Genomic DNA, 24,527 nt, shown 5'->3' with positions numbered 1-24,527 from the left:
TGACAATAAATGCTGGAAGCTGATTGGTTTCTATGCAGACCTGCACCAGATTTTGCTCTCTCCAGTTTTAGTAAATCAACCCCAAAGTGACAGTCCATTCATTTATCACCCATCATGCATAAAAACACAGGGTCACACAGAAGCCGGCAGAGGAGTATGATACTGTATTCCAGCCGACAAATGCTTGAGTTACTACTAATCATACGCTACCAATGCAGCACTGTACTGTAACTTTTGTATGCTTCCTTGGTGACCTCATGGTTGCTAATTGGCTCAAATCAGCAACTTAAAACGCCAATTCTCAGGCTATTCATGGTGTTTTAAATATCTTAAATTAAATGATAAACTACACTTTGTAAGTTGCTTAGGAAAGAACGAGTTTCAGGTTCCAATCCAAGTGTTATGGACATTTTGCAGACAACGTTAGAAAGGCATTTAAGACATGCATGATTGAATGGCATAATTATTCCAAAAAGTGCCCATTGCACTTACAGAAAGCTGCCAAAGGAAACATTTGGGGTGGCCTTATTTTTAAGGTTTTTTTTTGTAAGACCTACTAAATGGACTATGGAAGAATGGGTTCAACAAGTGTTTAATTGAACCAATTAAGTAATCAGCAGTGTTTGTATTCTGCTGTCACAGACAAGTGAAACAGTCAAACTGAGAGGCGATTGTGACTCACTTAATTAGCTTAATTGAACACCTTGTGGATTGAAACTAAAATGCAAAAACTGTTATTATGGTGTATCTATATGCAGTCACAATCTTTGTATATATATATTTTTTTATTCAGAAGTATGGGTTCAGTTAACAGAAGGACCATGTTATGGGTTAAAAGATACTTTCTCTTTCTAGGCAAATAATGTACTAGTTTTCTAGGCTGCTGAATGTTCTTTTTATATTCAGGACACAATCCATTATCACTGAAGAACCAAAGAACTCCAGTTGCTTTTTTTGACCTTCAAAAAAGCTAAAACTGACATGTGTGCCAAACCTTATAGATGTATTTTAAAATGTATTAATGTGATATTAAATATTTGAATATGTTAATATTTATATTTATATTTATTATGTTAATATTTGAACCTAAATTAAAAAAAGATATTATACTTACCTACTTTGTGCAAGGATATTGCACAAAGAAAACCTTTACCTCCTCTTTTGGGGCCCTCACTGGTGCTGTTTGCTCCTCTTCTCCTGAGTGTGCCCCTATAGCAAGCACAGGTCCCATGGGGGCACATGCATGGGCACTTGTCTGTTTGTATCCATAGACAGACACAGCATGGCTCGGCCATGCCCCCACTCACTCCTCATTGGGTTTGACTGACAGCAGCAGGAACCAACAGCTCCCCCTGCTCTCAGTCTGTCCTGTGAGAGCAGGGAGAGAGACCAGTGAAGCTGCAGATGGGCACAGCACAAGAGAGGACTCAGGTAAGTATTTTGGAAAGAAGGGGGAAAGAAACAGCAAGTGGAAGGTTCTTTACCTTAATACAGGTAATGCATTAGAGTACAGCGCTGTGGTAGGTAGCACAGCTAGCCCATTAATCTAATTTTTCTCTACAGCAGTTACGATATAGTTAGGTCTCTTCTCCCTTCATCCAGTCTGTGATTGGACAGTAAAGGAATAGCAACACACTGATGAACACATTTATGTTCTCTCACCTCCTGTGAGCATGTTCCTTGTAAAGTTGCTACCTCATAACCTTAAAACTGAACACATATTAATTACACAGATTCTGTAGCTGATTAAGGTGGTAATTAAACTCACATTTTGCCTTATGTGCATTAAATTAGACTTATGCCGTGTACACACGAACGGATTTTCTGACAGAAAGAGTCCGATGGGAGCTTTTCATCCTATATTCTGACCGAGTGTATGCCCCATTGGACTTTTTCTGTCGAAAATACAGACGGACTTAAATAGAGAACAGGTTTTATATTTTTCCGACGGAAAACCCCCCGTCTGTATGCTGTTCCAACGCACCAAAAATGATGCTCTGAAGCAAGTACGAGACAGAAGCTATTGGCTACTGGCTATTGAACTTCCTTTTTCTAGTTCCATTGTGCGTGTTGTACATCACTGCGTTCTGGATGGTCGGAATTTGGTGTGACCGTGTGTATGCAAGACAGCTTGAGCAGAATTCCGTCGGAACTTCGTCGTAAAAACCTTCAGAGTTTATTCCGAGGGCAAAACCGGTCGTGTGTACAGGGCATAAGATTTTAAAGGGATGAGGTGGCAACCATAGGTCCTTGTCAGTATATTTTTATGTAGCACATCTGATTTTGAGATTTACTAGAATTACAAGAGGCTAATATTATAACATATTTAGATAATTATATTGATTATATTTTAAAAGTGCTCAAGCCCCCATTCACCTTTCTAGCTGCTTGCAATGTGAAGTAATCCCTACTTCAGTGTGTATGGTCTGGGCACAGGTTTAACCACTTGAGTCCTAGATGACATTTTAAAATGGCACAGGAGCATCAGCTGTTTGTCCCAGCACTGTTTTAAAGCAGTGTCACCCACCAGCATTGGAGTGACAGTGAAGGTCCAGTACTGGGATCTGTTTCTACAGATTGCTGTATAAGAGTGTACCATAGAAGCAAACATAAACACAATGCTTCTGCATTGTTCTTACATTGGAAGTATATTTGCATAGTTTGTTATGGTACTTCCTGTTACTATGTAGTCCCAGGCAGAGTGGTTGCAGCTCTGTCCAGTTCCTCTCTCCAGCAGTAGATCACTACTATAGGGATCTAAGGCCTGCCATAGATGGAGCAAATTTGTTGCAGGAAAGAAATTCATGTGATTCCCCCATTGACACTGATTGTGTTGACAGGGGAATCCCTCCTGTCAAGTCATTGTGTTCTCGGGGCAGGGAAGCTGTCCCCGTCAGGAGAACAAAGTGATTATTGCTAGTGCCTATAACAGCTGCTAGCGATAATGGCGTGTAAAATCCAGCAGGCTGCTTGTACCCAAGTTGATCAATCAACTTGGGTACATGCAGCCTACCCAAACATGGTTTGAACTGGCCGAGATTCAAACTGTCTATGGCTGGCTTAACTCTGACTGATTGCAGCCAGCAATATACCACTATTAGAAGTGGACTTCTGCTGCGTAGCTACATGATGCGGGGGGTCTAGATCTGTGTAACCTAAACATTACCAATATTCCCTTCCAAAATAAATCCCCAGGCCACAACAATAAAGTTGGATGATCTGGATGCATTTGCATTTACTGCACAAATTGAATGCAATGGGGTTGATTTATTAAAACTGGAGAGTGCGAAATCTGGTGCAGCTGAGCATGGTAGCCAATCAGCTTCTATCAGCTTGTTCAATTAAACTTTTACAAGTTGACCTAGGAGCTGATTGGTTTCTATGCAGAGCTGCACCAGATTTTGCACTTTCCAGTTTTAGTAAACCAACCCCAATATTATTCAATTTTTTAGCAATCTCAAACCTGTGAAAAAGTTGTTTTCATGCTCTCCCTATCTTATCCTAATATTACACTTATAGCAATTTATGCAAACCTTTTTTTATGCAAACCATTGCTATGTAAATTTGAAAGAGGCATAATGCTCTCTCACCTACAGTACGTTACAACGCTGCGGCTGGTATTCATTGCAGTACATCGCACTGTTCACTTTTTTTGTTAGTTAAATTTATTGAAGTCTCACACAATGGCATTTCATACAATTCTATTGGCCAGCATGTGGTGACTGTGCTGCTTTGGAAAAAAGTACTGAATGGAGTACTTTTTTTTAGCGCACACTGCCTACACATTAGCCCTATGCAGCAGTGTGAACCAACCTCACTAGAGATGAGGCATTCTGCCATGTCTTGCAGTAGGGGTGCTGCCCAACACAGTCCCACTGCACCTTATGTGAATGTGTTCCTAACATTACCATTCTGCCCATTACATAAAAGCTGCAGTAAGGTGATACCAATTTATTCAGCACACTTTGTCGATTGTATTTTGTGGTAAATTTATTGGGGTGCACAAATTATACAATTTTTTCCCCAATAAAAACCAAGGACATGTTGTAAAGCACTGTGCAAACTGTTGCCGCTATATAAATCCTGTATAATAATAATATAAAATATGTATCAAAATTTGCTGTCTGCCAAGAGTAAATGTTAATTAATGGAACCCTTAATGCATTTATTTCTTGTGTACTTTGTGCTATTATTCTCATGAAACCTGTACTATGTAACAGAATAAGTGTGAATAAAGGCATACAGTCTGTATTGGTAATAATAATGCAGTCTTTCCAAAATGTACCCCTTGAAAAAAAATTCCTTTGCTAATGTTTACAGACCTGCTATCAAATATGAATTGTAATGCTTGTAAACATTTACTAGTAAAATTAGTGAACAAAACTCTGCTCAAGTCTGTCCCCCAGAACTAGTTATGTCATTACTGGTTGCTGGCATCTGTGGTACAGCACAAAGAAGATTTAGTCTGCCTGTAGTATCTTGTGGAATTCCTTCTGCTTAATATAGTGGGATGGACTCAACAGGTGCTCAGCGATGTTGGTTATATGCATATTATTAAAATATGGGATACCATGACCTTAGTAAACAAAGATCCTAAAAACGCTTATGCATTTATACGTCTGAACACATTATGGGACTATTATTTTATTGCATGCCCTATTATATTTATTCACACTTGTCTGTATGTTCTTCTTTGCAGTATACAACCATGCATTTTTTTGTCATTGTCATCAACAGACTCTGTAACATACTTTGATGCATAAAAAAGGATATGCACATCAATGCATCACACACATGCAAAGTGGCACCGTTTAAAACGATGGCAAACCTGTGAGCATGTACTGATGTGCAATAAAACACGTGCAGTAAAACGCATACATGTGAATCAGTCCTAGGCTTTACATGTAAATTAGAATCCTTTGCTTATGTAATACCAATTTCATACACACTCAAAATGAAAGATATATGATTTACTTAAAACAATTATACCTGATTTGCTTTTCATATAAACAATAAAAATTCAAGATTTGACTCCTAATATATACATTTAAATAGAAAATATACTGTATATATACACTTGGCTGATAAGTTGTATATTGGTATGAAACATTGCACATTATGAATAGAATTGTAAACAGCCCCTTATTTATGGTGTACTGTTCTTAATCATATATGTGCTTGTTTATATAGTTATTTTCATCAGCAGCTCATTTTTTTTTTTTTTGCCAGTTTCTGAGCATTTCTTGGGTTTAACTATAAAAGAAAAAATAAAGCTATTTAAATTATTCATTAGCTTGGGATATATTATTTGTTCAAATATCTGCAGTGCAACATGCAGCAATGAAGGAAAAGAAACGTCAGACTTAGGAACCTTAGCAACAGTTGCCATAGCGAACATTCTGCTATAGAATGTACTGCAGCTCTATAAAACGATCCACAGTGATTATTCATTGTTCACTCTTGGCATTTGTGACTGTTTTTCCTCAGATATTACAGTGTGTTGTTTTCTATCTCTGCTGATTTTTATCGGTTATCTTTCACAAGAATAAAAATATTTATGAGTCAATGAAAATGGCTATGGAATCTGAAACGTCCCTGTGTCCTAGGGGTTGGGATAAGGAGTCTTTATATTGTTCAAACCATGCCAGCATGTTCTAATACTAACAAAGATATATGCTTTGCTTTTAAGCATGTTTTTGTAATTTATTGGCAATCAACAAATCTTTATCATACAAAGGTAACTGCATTGCAGTTACATGAACAGTTTCTGTGCTTAGGACTGCTTTTCGATCAGTGCTGTTGCACCTAAAAAATAAATAAATGGGCAATATGTTGTGGTCTAACTGCATTGTTTTATATGTGTAGGTATATATGCCATCTGCTTAATATATATATATATTATACAGTGTATATATATATATATATATATATATATATATATATATATATTAGCTAAGGCTTTATCAGCCCTGTTAGATTTTCAAAACTAAGGATGTTACTAAAAATGTACACTACAAGGTACTTGCTTCTACATATACATCATATGGCTTAGGTTTGAATGGAGTAGGGAAGGCGTAAAAAACAGTCAGTCAATTTTTTACACATTTTTGCGAAGTGAATAAAGGAACTTCCCTTTCATACAGTTGTCGCTGAAATAACTGGAGATTTCCCCTCACTTCCTCTCTTTTTTTGGTGAAAACTGTATAATTATGGTTTCCCTTCACTTTCAGTCTTGGTGACAATGTTCACAATTAGGGATGAGCTACAGGTTTTTCTTGTTTGTAAGTTAAGTCGAACCTCATTTTTTTTCTTGAATTTTACTTGTTCAAAGGCTTGGCAAAAAAGCTAAATTAACTTGGGGTTAAAGGGAATCGAACCTCCCGTGGCAGCAGGAAGTGGCACAGTTAGCAGCAGTATTACTACTGATGCTAAATGTAAAATCTTTTTCTCTGGCTATTTGTTAGGAAGCCGGCAGTCCTACATGCACTCAAAAAGTGAAAAATAAATAAACACATTGACACAATTTTGACATGTGTCAGGTGGGGGGCACCATGCTCATCCCTCCTTTCTTGGCCAATGTGGCTGCAATCTTACTTCAGGGTCTGGTGTGGATTTGGGAGGGACCATATGCTATTTGTGTTTCTTTTTTATGGGATTTAGTATCTTACCTTAACCACATGCCAACCAGCGCACGACAATATATGTCAGCACAATGGCATGGCTGGGCAAATGGGCGTACAGGTACGTCCCCTTTAAATCGCGGCATTGTGGGTGCGTGCGCCGCATACTCGGTGACCGTGCCTGCGGGTCCCATGGACTTCATGTCCGCCGGTGGCCTGCGATCGTGTCACTGAGCGGCAGAGCGGGGAGATGCCTATGTAAACAAGGCATTTCCCTGTTCTGCTCAACAACATGACAGAGATCTACTTCTCCCTGTCATTGGGAGCAGTAATCTCTGTCATGTTCTAGTGAGGCAATCCCCCCACAGTTAGAATCACTCAACCCCTTAACACACTTAACCCCTTGATCGCCCCCTAGTGTTTAACCCCTTCCCTGCCAGTGTCATTTACACAGTAATCAGTGCATTTTTATAAATGACAATGGTCCCAAAATAGTGTTAAAAGTGTCCAATGTGTCCACCATAATGTTGCAGTCACGATAAAAATCGTATATCGCCGTCATTACTAATAAAAAAAATAATTCAAAAATGCCATAAATCTATCCCCGCTATAACTTTTGCGCAAACCAATCAATATACGCTTATTAAGATTTTTTTTACCAAAAATATGTAGAAGAATGCATATCGGTCTAAACTGAGAAAGAAATTTTTTTTGTTATATATATTTTTGGGGGATATTTATTATAGCAAAAAGTAAAAAATATTGCTTTTTTAAAAAAATTGGTGCTCTTTGATCAAATACCACAAAAAGAAAGCTCTATTTGTGGGAAAAAAGGACATCAATTTTGTTTGGGTGCAATGTTGCACGACTGCGCAATTGTCAGTTAAAGCGACGCAGTGCTGAATCGCAAAAAGTGCTCTGGTCAGGAAGGGGGTAAATCCTTCTGGGGCTGAAGTGGTTAATATCCATACAGGACTCAAAGGTATATATATGTTTCTGTTGTATAGTAGGTTGTATACAACATACAAATGTGCCATTTTAAAGGCAGGTTCAGGGCATCCCCCAGGCATGTTGTTTAAACTATTTACTTATGAATTTTTACTGTTGCCCTTTATTAATTATTCAAATTGCTGTTCCCCACCAAACACATTTTTTTAAACATAAACTTATTTTTTTCTTTAGTATAAGTTGTGGGGTTTAGATTCACCACCTGAACACATCTCAAAATGAACCCAGGTACATTTGGCTCATCCCTAGGCACAGAACAAACCCAAAGGGTTATTCTGCACGAATAAAAACTTGACAGATGTTCTAATCCTTACCTAATCTATCCAAAACTAAAAAAAAAACAACACGTTTTAGCTATACATGTACTTTAATTTCCAAACCCTCTTCATTGCAGTGGGGATTCCACTTTCTGAAAGGCTTTACCTTCTCTGACATGTGAACCAAGTTCAGACTCCAGAGTAAGGGCTCGTTTACACTTGCTTCAAAGCATGGCTTCAGACACGCTTTGTTAAAGCTCTCTGAATGGCAGTCAAAGATCCTTTCACTAAACAAAATGGTTAGCTTACAGTCCTGTTTACACCTAGCTTTTGTTTGGTGCCTTGATGAGGCTTTGGTGGGTCTTCGGTGAGGCTTTCGTGGAGCTTCAATGGGGCTTCGGTGGGGCTTTAGTGAGGCTTTATGGGGCTTTGAGGCTTTTGGTGGGGCTTCAAGCGAGTTTTGCCATAGACTTCTATGGAGGCTTTGAAGACGCTTTGAAGCACCACTAAAGCTACATGGGGTATAATTTTTGAAGGGAAGCCAAAGCAAAGCAAGGTATAAACAGGACTGTAAGCTAACCATTTTATTTAGTGACAGGGGCTTTGACTAGCATTCAGAGAGCTTTAACAAAGCCTGTCAGAATCCTTGTTTTGAAGCAAGTGTAAATTAGCTGTTAATGTGTGTTGAAGCTGAAGCAAGTGTAAATGAGCCCTTAAACCCTTATTACTGAGTGAGAGTGTCCCAGTAATCAGTAAAGCAACTTTTATTGGACAGTGGGACAGTGAAAAGAAGGGAATAAGTTCAGGGGTCAAGGAGCATTTCCGAGTCTATGCTGGTAAACACAAAAAATAATGAAACTCTTGTGCAGTAAGCAACAGAATAAAAACTTAAAACTGCTTAAGAATATTTTGAATGAAAACTTGCATTTGCTTGGTATGCAATTGTTTTCATCTCAATACATTATCGTATGTCAAAACGAGAACACATATAAATAATTCATATTTCTTTTGAAGAAATGTGACCTGTTCTGTTGGGGATATCTATATGAACATTGGTCAATACTTGTGTGATGTGATTTCCCTTTTCTCTCATAAAATAATAAAACACCATGGATTACTTACAATGAGCTATGCTTTACGCACAACTCAAACATCATAAATTATTATTATCTCTTCATTAGGAAATATATTTTCCATAACTCATGTCAAAGAAAATAAAGTTAAACCATAAAAATAAGCAAAGTGATTTTAGTCAGAAATCACCTCAGGATCACTTTAAAGTGGCAGTAGGATCCTCTGTGCCCCTAAATAACTCTATGAACTCTGTGAAAGTGGTCATAAGGTTGCAAACACAGGAAGCATACTTCATAGGTAACATTCATGCACCAAGCAGAGGAATTTGCTTTTAACCGGTTCAATACCGGGCATTTTCACCCCCTTCCTTCCCAGACCAATTTTTAGTTTTCAGCGCTGTCGCACTTTAAACGACAATTGCACGGTCGTGTGACGTTGTAACTAAACAAAATTGATGTCCTTTTTTCCCCCACAAATAGAGCTTTCTTTTGGTGGTATTTGATCACCTCTGCGGTTTTTATTTTTTGCGCTATAAACAAAAGAAGAGCGACAATTTTGAAAAAAAACACAATATTTTTTACTTTTTTGCTATAATAAATATCCCAATTTTTTTTAAAAAAACAAATTTTTTCCTCAGTTTCGGCCGATACGTATTCTTCTACATATTTTTGGTAAAAAAAATCGCAATAAGTGTATATTGATTGGTTTGCGCAAAAGTTATAGCATCTATAAAATACGGGATAGATTTATGGCATTTTTAAAAAAAATTTTTTTTTTTTTTTTTTTACTAGTAATAGCGGCGATCGCAATTTTTTTTCGTGACTGCGACATTATGGCGGACACATCGGACACTTTTGACACATTTTTGGGACCATTCACATTTATACAGCGATCAATGCTATAAAATTGCATTGATTACTGTGTAAATGTGACAGGCAGTGAAGGGGGTTAACCACTAGGGGGCGGGGAGGGGTTAAATGTGTTTCCTAGGGAATGCTTCTAACTGTAGGGGGAGGGGACGCACAAGGGGAGGAGACCGATCAGTGTTCCTCCATTCTGGGAACACAGATCGCTCTCCTCTGAGCTGACAGGACGTGGATCTCTGTGTTTACACACAGAGATCCACGAGTCCGGCCCGGTTAATGGGCAATCGCGGGTGCCCGGCGGACGTTGCGGCCGCCGGGCACACGCACCGGGTCCCGAGCAACGCGGCGGGCGCGCGCACACCCCCTAGGCCGCCGGGAACCCGAGGCCGTCATATGACGTCCACCCAGGATGGGAGATCCCATCTGTGGACGTCATTTGTCTATGGCCGGGTAGGGAAGCGGTTAAAGATGCATTGGGTGATAATCCACATCTCCTGTATTGTAGATGACCTAATAAGGAAGTAATTTGTATTAGATGCTACGCTAATAAAGGAGTTTACTACTTAAAGAGCAAGAAACTTTCTCAAAAAATATTCTTATCTTTTTCTCCCAGCCCCCTAAGTAGGTCCAGACCACCACTCATCCCTAAATTGCTATATTTACCTGAATCTTGCTCCAAGGCCTGCAGTATTAATTACTTCCCTCTATCAGCTTCTTGACCTGACATCCACGCATGCTCAGCTTGGCCCCATAGACTTCTAGGAGTCTGGTAGACAGATGGGCTTTGATCAGACTGCCATCCCTGTAGAAGCCTATGGGGCCAAACTGCACAGACATAGACGACAGAAGCTGCCAGAGGGATGTAAACAATGCCATGGCCTGCACATGGCAGAGAACGTAGCTTTTCTTGCATTATCTCTTGATACAGCACTGCCTGCAACCCTTTCTGTAATATTTTCACTTTCTGATTGTAGATAACAACCATGCTCGTGTCCCCACCAAACAATTTAGTTCTTTGAAAGCTTCCTTTCTAACATCAGGAAGATATGAGCAATCTATAATCCTGATTATTTTCATTGCACACTATAATCTATCCATTCTGACCTTTTAGAGAATAATAACAAGTGCATTTAGGAATTGGTTTGCTTAGTATCACATAGATGTGAGAACTGCAGTGGGTCCTGAGGTTCTAGTGACTTTCCTGTACCTGCCTATTTCAATCAATATTACCCACCTGAACAGCACCACTGGGAAGACTGCTATCTTGTAAATATGTCATGAACATATTATAATTGACAAACAGAACATCTGAGTGCTATGAGCCAGGGGTTTTTAATTTATGACAAGGAGGATCACAAAGCAATATTAAGGTGAGGTTTGCTTGATTTAAGTCGTATTTTTTTGCTGCAGATATACTTAAAGGTGAACTATAGTGGTTTTAGGTCAACATTCTTTATTGATTGCTTTATTCTTTAATGTGTGTTTAAATTGTAAACTTTCATTTCAAACACATGTACCTGAATGGTTGAATTTCAGTGAATATTTAGTGAATGCTATAATTACTGTTTGATAAATATAGCCCTTTGTCTTACAAATAAAAAAATATATACTATAAAAAATAATGATGAATTCCCAGAGCACTATGAGTTGGCTGGGGGACAGCACTCCAGATAGATTTGTCTGCATGAAAAAAGGAAGAGAGGTTTATTACGCTTCCAAAATCTGTAAAATTGGAATGCGTGTTTTCCAAGTAAACAAATGCACTTAAAAAATGCCATGCTATCTATTTTGCAGCAATAGAAAGTTGATTCTTAATTGCACATGCATGTATGAAAAAAAACAAAATGGATATTTCACCTTAAAATAACAGCATGTGAAAGAAAAGCTACATAAATAATCTATAAAGAAAACTATATAAGCATGGTAAAGGAAATAGTTATATAAAGAGTGCCTTGTGTGATGGGTTGTCTGCGAGTAGCAGAGGGGTTTTGAACATTTCATGAGCATATACAAATAAACTGACTTTTACTTGAAGTGTTTGCATGTTTGTTTTGGGATAGTAATGCCACTATGAAGCTGAATACTTTTAGCTTTTCTTCTCTGGATCCTGTAGACAACTGACACACTGTAAAGGAAGCTCAATTTGCACATAAAAGGCTAGCTTTCAACTGGAAAGAAGCATAGACAACCTTGCAGCTTTATCTAAGTACACAGTCCTGAGCTATTTACACATTTTATTATCAAGATTATAGATTTTTTTGAGAAAAAATATTTACTGGTAGGTATTAACATACAAAAAAAAAAATTTAAAGTAACACAGTTGTGAAACAAGACAATATTTAATGTGTCAACTTACTTCAAAGTCAAGGTCAGAATACCGTGATTTTCTTCTCTATTGTGAAGGAGAAAGAGAGAGAAAAAAAAGAATGATATTAAAATACTGGTTTACATTTAAGCACATGCACTGCTTAGCATTTATAATACAACTACCCAAACTCTTTAACGTCTGCTGCAATTTGAGAGCACTTAGTATGGTAGAAATGCTTAATGCATGTACAATTCCTGTAAACACCAGGAATCAAAAATATGTAAAGTGTTCTCCTTTCTCTACAGTTCCTACCTAACTTAGATTATTGGATTAAAAAGGATAAGGAGATTTACCTAAAAAGTTGTTTAGATTTCTGTCTGTTCAGCCCAGACTCAGAACAAAGTTGTCAAAAATGTAATGACATCTAGCAGTACTTGTGTCATTATCCTTTTTAGTTCAAAAAGTTATTTACAGAAAATGTGAATTCTTATTTGTTCCTGAATGTTGATGTATTTATTCCTCTTGGACGCTTACAATATGCAAGTATTTTCCACTAACTATATCATATTTCAGATTTGGAAGGAGATAGCTTAACCACCTCCAGCCCTTAAGATGTACCTGTCTGTCCTCGGGTTCAAAGTGGTTATACTAGGATCATGGCTGCTAGCTTCTGATGCTGGTGGTATAAGCTGGCAAAAAAAAAAAATAATGTGTACCTTCATCTTTACAATTTTGTGCACACTACTCAGGCTTTGTTCCTCAACCACAGCTGCCACACCTTCAGTTCCTTTACTGTATGTGGACTTTGAGTTATGTGAGCATGACATCCTCCATGGAGCTTTCTATCTATATATTTATTGAGGGAGGTTTGACTGACACCACTGTATCCTTTAGTTATCTTATACATGATGGATCGCAGAGCTGTTCTTGGTGATAAAAAGCAGGGTCCAAAATCTATCCTCCTCTAGACTTGTTTGCTCCTTAATTAGACCCCTGTTGGATGCGAGTGGTGACAACATTTGTGAGGAAACCAAGACATTTACCTTATCAGCAAGCACATTCATCAATCAGTAAAAGCTGTGGATAGAGTCAATTGTCATTTCGAGAAGCACCATTATTGGTAAAATGCAGTCACATGTGGACCATGGAATATTATTATGACATGATATTGGAAATTTTATAAGAATTGCTAGAACTTCTTTTTGGTATTTAATGTGACTCCTGAGGATTGATTTAGCACTGCCACCACATTTTTTTTATATGAAGATATTCTACTTTCTTATTTACAGTTTTATACTGTACATAATATACATAAAAAATTGGAAAGTGAAAGATGTAGGAAAATGGGGGATTGGGTCATTGCGTTAAATTTAAGCATACTTACAAGAGTTTTGTAATCATTGTATACTTTTTATGTGATATTTAATAAAAATGGATACAATTTGCATTATGAAATGTTTGAGAGAATACGTTTTGGTATAAGCATATTGGAGTTGAGTCTTAACCACTTGCCGACCTGCTCACGCAGATATACTGTGGCAGGTCGTCTCTCTTGCGCAAACTGACGTACCTGTACGTCATTCCGCAAAAGCAGGATAGCGCGTGCCATGGCAGGAGAGGCAGAACGGGGAACTGCCTATGTAAACAAGGCATTTCCCTGTTCTGCCTAGTGACATGACAGAGATCTTCTGTTCCCTGTCATTGGGAACAGTGATCTCTGTCATGTTTCAGTAAGCCCATCCCCCCTACATTTAGAACACACCCAGAGAACACACTTAACCCCTTGATCGTCCCCTAGTGTTAACCCCTTCCCTGCCAGTGTCATTTTTACATTGATCAGTGCATTTTTTTAGCACTGATCAATGTAATAATGTCACTGGTCCCCAAAAAGTGTCATTTGGGGTCAGATTTGTCCGCTGCAATGTCGCAGTCCCGCTAAAAATCGCAGATCGCCGCCATTACTACTGAAAATAATTTTAAAAAAGTCCCTAAATCTATTCCTTAGTTTGTAGACGTGATAATCAATTAATATACGCCTATTGCAATTTTTTTTACCCAAAATATGTAGAAGGAAATATAACAGCCTAAACTGATGAATAAATTTGTTTTTTATATATTTTTTGGGGATATGTATTGTAGCAAAAAGTTTTAAAAAGTTTTTTCTTTTTGCAAAATTGTCGGTCTTTTTTTATTTATAGCGCAAAAAATAAAAACGACAGAGGTGATCAAATACCACCAAAAGAAAGCTCTCTTTGTGAGAAAAAAGAAGTTTACCAGTTTACCAATCACTAGATGTGGTGACCGCATTAGTTTACTTTTTTAGGCTTTCCCCTCTATTTTCACCTGATGATCTGACCGGTAACACACTTCCTGTATTAGAGTGCCCCTCCGCTGGATGAATGAGCTCAGGGGACACAGCAGACAGGAGCATTGTTCATCTAGGGAGAGATGGTGTTATATGGACTAGCATATTTAAATACACTAACTGAAGCTAAACTCCAGTTTACACTTTAAAATAATTTACAGCAAACAGTTTTGTTTTTCCTTTTGGGATAAAGGTTTAGATGAATAAATAAAATGTATTGACATTTTTTGAAGCTTTATTTTATTTTAATTGTCATGTCATGTATTCACTAAGTGGTATACAAACAGGTAGGACAGGAGTCTCAGCCTTGACCAGACCCAAAAGTTCCAAGTTCTGTAAACAAATTATGTACAGTCAGATTAATCTATCACAGTCTGTATTGTACATTAAAATGCTATCAAGCATCAAGCTATCACCTTATGCCACACCTCAGGGTCCCAGATGATAATCTTTGTCATATCTATGTTCATTATTATGCTTTTAATTTAACAAATTATGCATAAGGTTTATATCATGATAGCTAAATGATTACTGTTGTATGCATTGTAAGTACTGTATAAATCCAAATCCTGTACACGGTATGCTATTATATACACCTTGTTGAAGATCAGGCAAATCCATAAGGACATAGTCTGGTTTCAGCCAACTTACAGCCTTAATCATAGCTGGATTTGTGTTTATGCTATTGGAATTGAGAACAGGTGTAGGTCCTTCCGTGCATCAGTATCTCCCTATAAAGATTACTTGGCAACCAGGTTGAGCAGGTATACTGTTTGCTTTTGTGCATGGTAAGTAGGTCTTAACAAATGTACTCTTTGTATTGTTAGCAAGGTTTACAAAAATTCATACATGAAAGTGTAAGTGTCCTTCCATTATTCTCTGCCATTTAGATTGTCAGCTCTCATGAGCAGGGCCCTCCTAACCCTCTTGTGTTGAATTAATGTAACTGTGTTGTATCCCTTTATATTGTAAAGTGCTGCACAAACTGTTGGTGCTATATCAGGTCCTAAATAATAATACTGATAATAATAATAATAATAATCATAATATAATTTAGTCTAGCGGTAGCCGGAGACACTCTGTTAAAAAGTTGGATTTTAATTATATAAAGTGTAATTATTTTTTTTTTTTACATTTATTTTGTGCATATGATTGGCTTATTACAAAATATATTTTAAGTGTGTGTCAGAATTTTACAAATCTCACTTCTTTGTATAGTTTGTATCTATATACTGTTTGTACGTGGGTCAGTCATATTTGCTCATTACATATGCAAGCTCTGCTTCCTAAGTACTGCATGATCACTGTCCCTCACTGCGCTCCTCAATATAAAGCTATAGGTTAGGTCTGAACTGGCTCTAAACAATAGACTCCATAATTTAAAATGTGACAGTCTGGAAACAGCCAGCAAATATCACATTTACAGTATGCTGTAAAGACAGCTTTCAATCTGGTTGGCAGATTTGCTGGGATGAGCTCTCCATGGTGCTGAAACTGTGCTTTTACACAGTTTTAGTACAAGAAGGATTAAATGTATTTTTTTCTTATTGCTTTTTTTTTTAATGCGCCCCTTTCACCTACAGACATAACATGCACAATACATGGCAAAAGGGCAGCAAACTTGCAATGTTTATACCAGCTTGCGTGTGCTTATGCATTAGAAAGGGAATGCTTTGAGTGGGGTTCCACAAAGGAAGAGTTTATCTCCCCAATGCATCCCCGCATCATGTTATGATTTTGTCTGCTGGTCCCTATGTCACTACTGTATTTTCTTTAACAGAGTTTTTTCTTACTGCCTTGGATACAAATGCAAATAACTTGTAACAAAGATGAAACAACTTCTGGCATTATCTTAAAGCAATATTTCCTAAAGCATGTACTATGAACTCATTTACTATAGGTCCCAATACCTCATTACTCTGCACTGTGTATTCTCTATTTCCCACTACCTCATTTTGTACCCTGCGATGTGCATTCCTGATTCTCCTCCACCTCATTCTGTACAGTGCATTATGTGTTCCCTTTTCCATACTGCCTCATCTGTATATTCCCCTTACCACCATCCATCTCATCATTTTCTATTCTGCGCTGCATGTTCCTTATTCCACACCTTATTCTGTACTGTGCTGTGCATTCCCTATTCCTCACCATCTCTTTTCATACTCTGTGCTGTGCCTTTCCTTTACCCCATGACTTTATTCTTTACTCTGCTCTTTATGTTCCATGTTCCACACCCCCACGTTCTATATTTTGGACTGTGCATTCCCTATTCCACACTGTATCATTCTGTATTCTGCTGTATATGTTCCCTATTCCACACCTCCTCATTCCATATGCTGCTCTATGTGTTCCATATTCCACACCTTCTTGTTATATACTCTGCACTGTTCAATACCACCTCATTCTGTATTCTGCTCTGCATATTCCCTGTTCCACACCCCTACATTCCATACTCTGCACTGTGCATTCCCTACTTCACACCATCTCATTCTCTATTCAGTGCTGACGATTCCTTATTCTACATCTACCTGTTCTGTACTCTATTCTGTTCATTCTCTATTCTATAGCACCTCATTCTGTTCTCTGCACTGTACATTCCCTATTCTGTCATGTAAACTTCTTACCAAGGTGTTCACTGTTTCAACAGTAGTGCTCAACTGTCTTTGTGAAATTCCTCTTTAAGGTAGGATCAGACAAAGCTGTTAGCTCTTGTTCTATATTCTTTGTGTGCACAAAAGCATATGTATTGGAAAAGTTTCAGTTTAAAAAAATAATTGTGCTGAAGTGACAGCACCTGTGTGCTGTGTATACAGTGAGTTTGCTAATATTCTAGTTTACTGTGCCCCTTCAAACCCATCCTAGTGTAATACCCAATGTTTGCTATGTGAGCCACATCAATGTTCTCCTTCAGGTGGCTGGAATTGCCCTAGGTCTTTCACAATCCTTTTGGAATGACATTTGGGAATCTATTATGTTTTGAATTATAATTCTTGTTTCAGGAGGGCAAGTTAAAGTGGTTGTAAACCCTTACAGACCACTTTTTGCTACAGGTAAGCCTATAATAAGGCTTACCTGTAGCTACCCAGGATATCTCCTAAACCTGCACGGTTTAGGCGATATCCCCTCTATTTGCATGTACCAATGTCATCGGCACATGCTCACTGACACAAACTGAAGCAACGGCACGTATGTGCCGTTGCTTCAGTGAGTGTGCCATTACCACGTGCATGCGCGGGAGTGATGTCATCGCGGCTCCGGGCCAATCAGAACGCTGGAGCCGCAATACCCGGAAGTAACCCCCAGGAGTGATGTCGCCAGCCAGTGCTTTGTATGGGCACCGCAGCGAGGGCTTCGATCTCAGGTGAGAATTACATAATGAGCTAGTATGCTATGCTATGCATACTAGCTCATTATGCCTTTTGTCTTGCAGGTGTTAGTTTTTTTTTTTCAAAGTGGGTTTACAACCACTTTAAGCCAGTGTTAGTGACTGCAGCAAGGGTGGGCTTGCTGCATTCACTAACACTAGCAGAAACTACCCCCCTGAAACTGTTCCAAGTGGTAAATCACAGTGCAGATGTATTTGGTATCTGCTTACTTGACTACCTTTAAGCACACCCAAAATGTCTAATGCCCTGTACACACGGTCGGACATTGATCGGACATTCCGACAACAAAATCCATGGATTTTTTTCCGAAGGATGTTGGCTCAAACTTGTTTTGCATACACATGGTCACACAAAGTTGTCGGAAAATCAGATCATTCTGAACGCGGTGACGTAAATGACGTACGTCGGGACTATAAACGGGGCAGTAGCCAATAGCTTTCATTTCTTTATTTATTCTGAGCATGCGTGGCACTTTGTGCGTCGGATTTGAGTACACACGATCGGAAAATTTTATAGCAAGCTCTCAAACTTTGTGTGTCGGAAATTCCAATGGAAAATGTGTGATGGAGCCTACACACGGTCAGAATTTCCGACAACAGGGTCCTATCACACATTTTCCATCGGAAAATCCTATCGAGTGTACAGGGCATTAGTCCTAATGAAGGTGGAGTGTGTTTAGCCTCTAAAACATGCTGTCTTTTTTTTTTATATGAATCAATTTTTCATTGAAAGCCTTGACTCTTGGATGTTTGTTTTGGAGCTCTCATTGGACTGTTTGTATGATAATGCAATGTGGCAGGCTGAAACCATTAGAGGAAAACTTGTGTTGTTTTTTTATCTAAAAATAAACTAATAAGACAAAAAAGGAAAAAGTAATGTTTTGTTTGTGAACCTTTAGGATTTTGGATTGGGCCCAATGTGAGTTGAAACTCAAACTCAGTGAGCTGCCTGTGTCTCATTTAGTAGAATTTTTTTTAACGTCCTATTCTGAAGACACAATAACAATTGAAAAGATACTTCTCCAAAGTGAGGGAACATCGGAACACTCGAATAGGTTTTCCCATTGAAAGATTAAAGGATAAGTACACTGTTGAGAACATGTTACATGTTCCATCTGTTTTTAGGGTGGAACATGTATCATGTTCCCACTCCTGCAGCCACTCCCTGATTCACTGCCTCTAGTGATAGCAAGCTGGGGTTCTTCTCCCCGAACTAGATTTAAAAAAAAACATGGCCCTTTGGGGCTCTACTCACCCAGCTGCATCATTCATGTACAGAGTTCTGTGAATGTGAGGCCTTCAACTACTGACAGCCTTTGTGGCTGTCGGCTTGAAGTTCTCAATGAACTACCAGGACACTCTTGAGGGAGTTCATTGTCACTTCCTGTCAGTGTGTACGAGGTACAAGCAGACAGCTTACACTTACACTGACAGTCTGCAGGAGTCCTGCATGGCAACTGTGATCTGCAGATTGCGAGTGCAGTGCTTTCCAGGGTCCTAGCAAAAAAAAACCTAATAAATGCACATTTTTTACCTGCAAAAACATGTGTGTTGATGATTTTTTTTACAAAGGTAAACTTATCCTTTAAATTTCTATTCCTGTTCTAGTTACAACTGGAACAACCAGATTTTCCCTTAATGTTCCCTCCAGTGGATTACATTTACAGAAATGTAATACTTGCACACTCAAAAATAAATAAAAAGTTTATGCTTTTGATAAAGGTTAAGTATGCCAAAGACTGCAACACTGTAATTAAAATTACTATTACCTATATGCTTACATTGGTTTAGGTCTATAAATAAAAGATGATTTTTTTTCCCCCTTGAAAGACCAAAATAATTTGTAAACATTTGATAAGAAGAAACCTGCTTTTTCTCACCAAGCATTTATTAAAATGCAAGCTTCGTGGAATTGGCCATTTAAACTGATCCTGTTGCAATGCAAAATTTTCCAAACAAAGCTATAGCTTTTAAAGAAGATAGTAAATACTTAACCTTACCTGCTGCCCATGTCATTGGATGCTGCTTCATTTCTGAGAAACAGACCCCAAAGACTTGTAGGGAATCAGACATTTCTAGAGTGATGGTCTCATTAGTTACTTGCAGCTCTCACTAGTTCCCCCACTGACCTCTATGTCTCTACAGGAGACAGTTGTAAAATGGAGACTGAGGACTTTGGTAGACCATTTCTCAGAATTGGACAGGCATTCAGCAGTGTGAGCGAATGAAGAGGTAACCATTCAATACCTTCTTTTACAGGTATAGTTTAATTTGAGAAGTTTACTATAGCAACAGTAAATGCAATAAAGCAGTGTTTACTTTGAATAACCAATCATGCGCTAGAAACAATACTATTTTTATTTAATTTTTCCTGGTGCATGAATAGATCCTAGATGCAAAAACAGTTTAACCTTATTTAATGACACTAACTTTGCAAAATGACCAAACACTTTACTAGCTAAATAGTCTTTAATCCTTTAGTAAAGTCCAATATGCCTTCACCAACAAATAGTTATATCATACAGTAATCTAAAGCAAATAAACAAAACTCACATGGCTGAAGCCATACCAAAACAAGATAGATTCTGATTGGTTTCTATGAGTTACTGAACCTAAGAATTAGCATACAGGTATAAGAACACTTCATTGATAAGGTCAAATAATGAAGGCCTAAGTCAAGGCCAAATCATTTTTAAGTGCTATAACCTCTAGTAATCAATCACTATCTGTCATGTATTGGACTTACTCCAGCAAGATGAATTTTGATTTCTTGTACTGTAATTACCCTTCCTTTTTATTGAATATAAAATGTTGATTACCCTTAAATGAACCCCTTCCTTATAAGAGCCAGCAGCTGACTCCTTGTGCAGCTGCTGGCTCCCAATCCCGACTGCTATTAATAGCCATGGTCACCACCCATGAATAGGAATTGATTAGACTGGTTCTTGATCATGTGATCAATTGCCAGCTTTGACATAGTGATCACAGGTAATCACATGTAATCTCCATTGACAGAAATGAAAGCCTTCAGCCTACAGATGAACACTGCCACCTTTCTACAGTGTCATCTATTTAAAGTAGTTCTAAAGGCTCAAGTTTTGCTGCATGAAGGTACAAAACCTCCTCTGTGCAGCAGTCTCCCTAGCCCCCCTAATACTCACCTGAGCCCCATCTCGATCCAGCGATGTACACAAGCCATTAGCTCCTGCTGCTGTCAATCATAGCCAATGAGCCAATGAGGAGAGAGGGGGCTGGGCCAAGCAGTGGGTCTGTGCATGAATTGGCACACAGAGCCGTGGCCCAGGAATAAGTCTTCCTGTTCCTGGGTGCCCCCATTGAAAGCTGCTTTCTCTGCGGCCACTTGGCAGGAATGTGAGGCCAGGAGTGCCGGAGAGGGACCCAAGAATAGGGGGATCAGGGCTGCTCTGTGCAAAACCACTACACAGAGCAGGTGAGTATGACATGTTTGTCAAAATTTTTATTTTTAAGAAAGCCTTTAGAATCACTTTAAAATCTAAAAAATAAATAAATAATTACATACACAAATGAATAAAAGAACAGGTGATGTTACAAATCTCCTCACTATCAAATATATATAGATATATCGATATATCTTTATCTAGATATATAGATATGTATCTACATATAGATATAGATATCTATATATATAGATATATACAGTATGTCTACCTATCTATCTATCTATCTATCTATCTATCTATCTATATATATATATATATATATATATATATATATATATATATATATATATATATATATCTATAGCAAACACTATGAATTCTGATATTCTGATATTACAGAGAAATTTGAGTAAAGTTCTGCTTTAAAGTGTTTCAATGTCTTTTGTTATTTTGGGGGTGGATGCATTTTTAGTTCCAATAATCATTGCTAAAAAAGATATAAATTGGAAACAATTATCATACTTGTCCGTACATTTGCTCTCTGCTCTCTTTCTGTCTAACATTTGCAGAAATCTGTTTTCAGTTGGTGAAAATAATTGCACCTCTATAAGTGACATAAAACATGGCTATAAAGAGCTGCATCATATAGGAAATAAAGGTAGGAAATCGGATGTTACAAACCTCTAGGGAACTCATAGATATTGTTGAACCTGTTTCACTTCTTGATAATCCTGCACTGTCATCCAGCTCTGAGGCTATGAAGTTCTTTACTGCTGTGCGAGGTTCAAAAGGAAGGCTCTGCATGTGTTCTTGAGACACAAGATGTGAATCTAAATTTAAACCAAATTGTTCCATTACAGCTGGATTCATGCTAAATTCGGGATTGACTTTGTAGTGTAATAGTCTCTCATGAGGCAAAGTATCCATAGCTATGTTCATTTTATTTTCATCTTTCATGTGCGGTTGCATGTTCCCAGAGCCTCTTGGCATTACAATATAGTCACTTTCTAGCATTCGCTCCTGGGGGTGGACCATATCTGAGTCTCCCATTCTGAGGTTGTCATCTGTGCATAAGTACACAGTTCGTCTTAATTCGCTATTCTCTTTTTTCAGACACTGATCAGCCATCTCGCTCATACTCATGGGCATGTGCAAAGCAGATGGTTGCTGAATAATAACTTTAGAAATGATGTTTCCAGGCAAGGTAGAGTAGCTCATTCCTTCTGTGTTCACAGTCTTTTCCTCGTCGTCGTCATTTAGAGAAATCCTGGAGAGAGTTCCCGTTATTGTAGCAGCTCTGCAGGGGCCAATGTCCTTGTGTAAAACTGCAAATTGAAAAGTGTTACATTTCCATTATAAACATGCCGGTATTATATGTAGCATAAAAACTGTTATAACTATAATATTTTGCATTAAAATACCCTGATTGGAAAACTGCTTTTACGCTATTTATTAGCATACACTGCAGCTTAGTTTGATCACATTTGACATGTAATCTTCTGTTCATAATTGACTTGTCTGCGCTGTTTATTCTGAGGAAACACTTCATTGTTTATACTTGTGTCTTTCTGATAGTTTCTGGAAGTTCAGCTTTAGGTGAGCTACTTAATAGCTACACTAGGGACTCAATACAATATGCATTAATATAATTAATTCATTATACATTGAAGCACATATATGTGAATCTGATTAAATTTCCAGGGTAGTGTTCACTGTTGTTACTCGCAGTTGTTATTCTGCTTTGACATTATACTTTCAAGGACACAAACACAGTGAATATAATATGGACAGTTTTAATATTCTAGGGCAACAGGTGAGGAAGAAAGATGTCTACAAATCTGATGGCATAAAATAAGGTCTATTGATGTGAAGGCTGAGAAGCAATCATTTGACGGAGGCTACTGTTACTGTCACATCACACTTCAACAACACATACTGGCATGTTCAACGTTCCTATGACATCTCGCTTTCTACAAGTCTAATATTTGTATCACTATTCCTCTTTAATAGGATACTTTCAGAATATAGATTGAACTGCATATATATAGCAAAGATTTCTTGAAGCAGGAGTAGCATTTTTCCAAGGAAACAAACGATGAATGTTCTCTAGAGCAAAAACCAAAAATATATTTAAAATAACAATGGATAATTGAAATTTCTTACCTTAGAATTGTCAGTTTATTGTATTACAATAAAATTCAGGCTGTATTCAAATATGCTAAATGCTGTTTAACATTAAGGATGGGCCGAACACCCCCAGCTCAGTTCGCACCAGAACTTGCGAATAGGCGAAAAATTCAGACGAACATACGAACACCGTTAAAGTCTATGGGACACCAACATGAAAATCAAAAGTGGTCATTTTAACCACTTCAGCCCCAGAAGGATTTACCCCCTTCCTGACCAGAGCACTTTTTTACAATTTGGCACTGCGTCGCTTTAACTGCTAATTGCGTGGTCATGCAATGCTGTACCCAAACGAAACGTCCTTTTCCTCCCCCAAATAGAGCTTTCTTTTGATGTTATTTGATCACCTCTGCGGTTTTTATTTTTTGCGCTATAAACGGAAAAAGACCGAAAATTTTGAGAAAAAATGACATTTTCTACTTTTTGTTATAAAAAAAACCCAATAAACTCAATTTTAGTAATACATTTAGGCCAAAATGTATTCGGCCACATGTCTTTGGTAAAAAAAATGTCAATAAGCGTATATTTACTGGTTTGCGCAAAAGTTATAGCGTCTACAAACTAGGGTACATTTTCTGTAATTTACACAGCTTTTAGTTTATGACTGCCTATGTTATTTCTTGAGGTGCTAAAATGGCAGGGCAGTACAACCCCCCCCCCAAATGACCCCATTTTGGAAAGTAGACACCCCAAGGAAATTGCTAAGAGGCATGTTGAGCCCATTGAATATTAATTTTTTTTGTCCCAAGTCATTGAATAATGACAAAAAAAAAAAAATTACAAAAAGTTGTCACTAAATGATATATTGCTCACATAGGCCATGGGCTATGTGGAATTGCACCCCAAAATACATTCAGCTGCTTCTCCTGAGTATGGGGATACCACATGTGTGGGACTTTTTGGGAGCCTAGCCGCGTACGGGGCCCCGAAAACCAATCACCGCCTTCAGGATTTCTAAGGGCGTAAATTTTTTATTTCACTCCTCACTACCTATCACAGTTTTGAAGGCCATAAAATGCCCAGATGGCACAAACC

General features: G+C 38.0%; 1 protein-coding gene across 4 annotated transcripts in view; it reads right to left on the bottom strand.

Annotated features, from left to right (window-relative positions):
- The window catches only part of ADGRB3 (adhesion G protein-coupled receptor B3), a 1,384,867-nt gene that overhangs the window by 22,191 nt on the left and 1,338,149 nt on the right, over window positions 1–24,527 (bottom strand). For all 4 annotated transcript variants that reach the window (XM_073626736.1, XM_073626734.1, XM_073626737.1 and 1 more), the window contains 2 exons: window positions 21,987–22,630; window positions 12,182–12,217 (listed from right to left, as the gene is read on the bottom strand). In XM_073626736.1, coding sequence (XP_073482837.1) covers window positions 12,182–12,217; window positions 21,987–22,630 — 680 coding nt within the window. The remainder of the gene's footprint in view (window positions 1–12,181; window positions 12,218–21,986; window positions 22,631–24,527) is intronic.

This window comes from Aquarana catesbeiana, linkage group LG04 (genome assembly GCF_042186555.1).
Source record: "Aquarana catesbeiana isolate 2022-GZ linkage group LG04, ASM4218655v1, whole genome shotgun sequence".
In the NCBI taxonomy this organism is placed as follows: Eukaryota; Metazoa; Chordata; class Amphibia; order Anura; family Ranidae; genus Aquarana; species Aquarana catesbeiana.
Note: the sequence above shows the minus strand (reverse complement) of the source record. Positions and strands in the feature narration are given on the sequence as shown.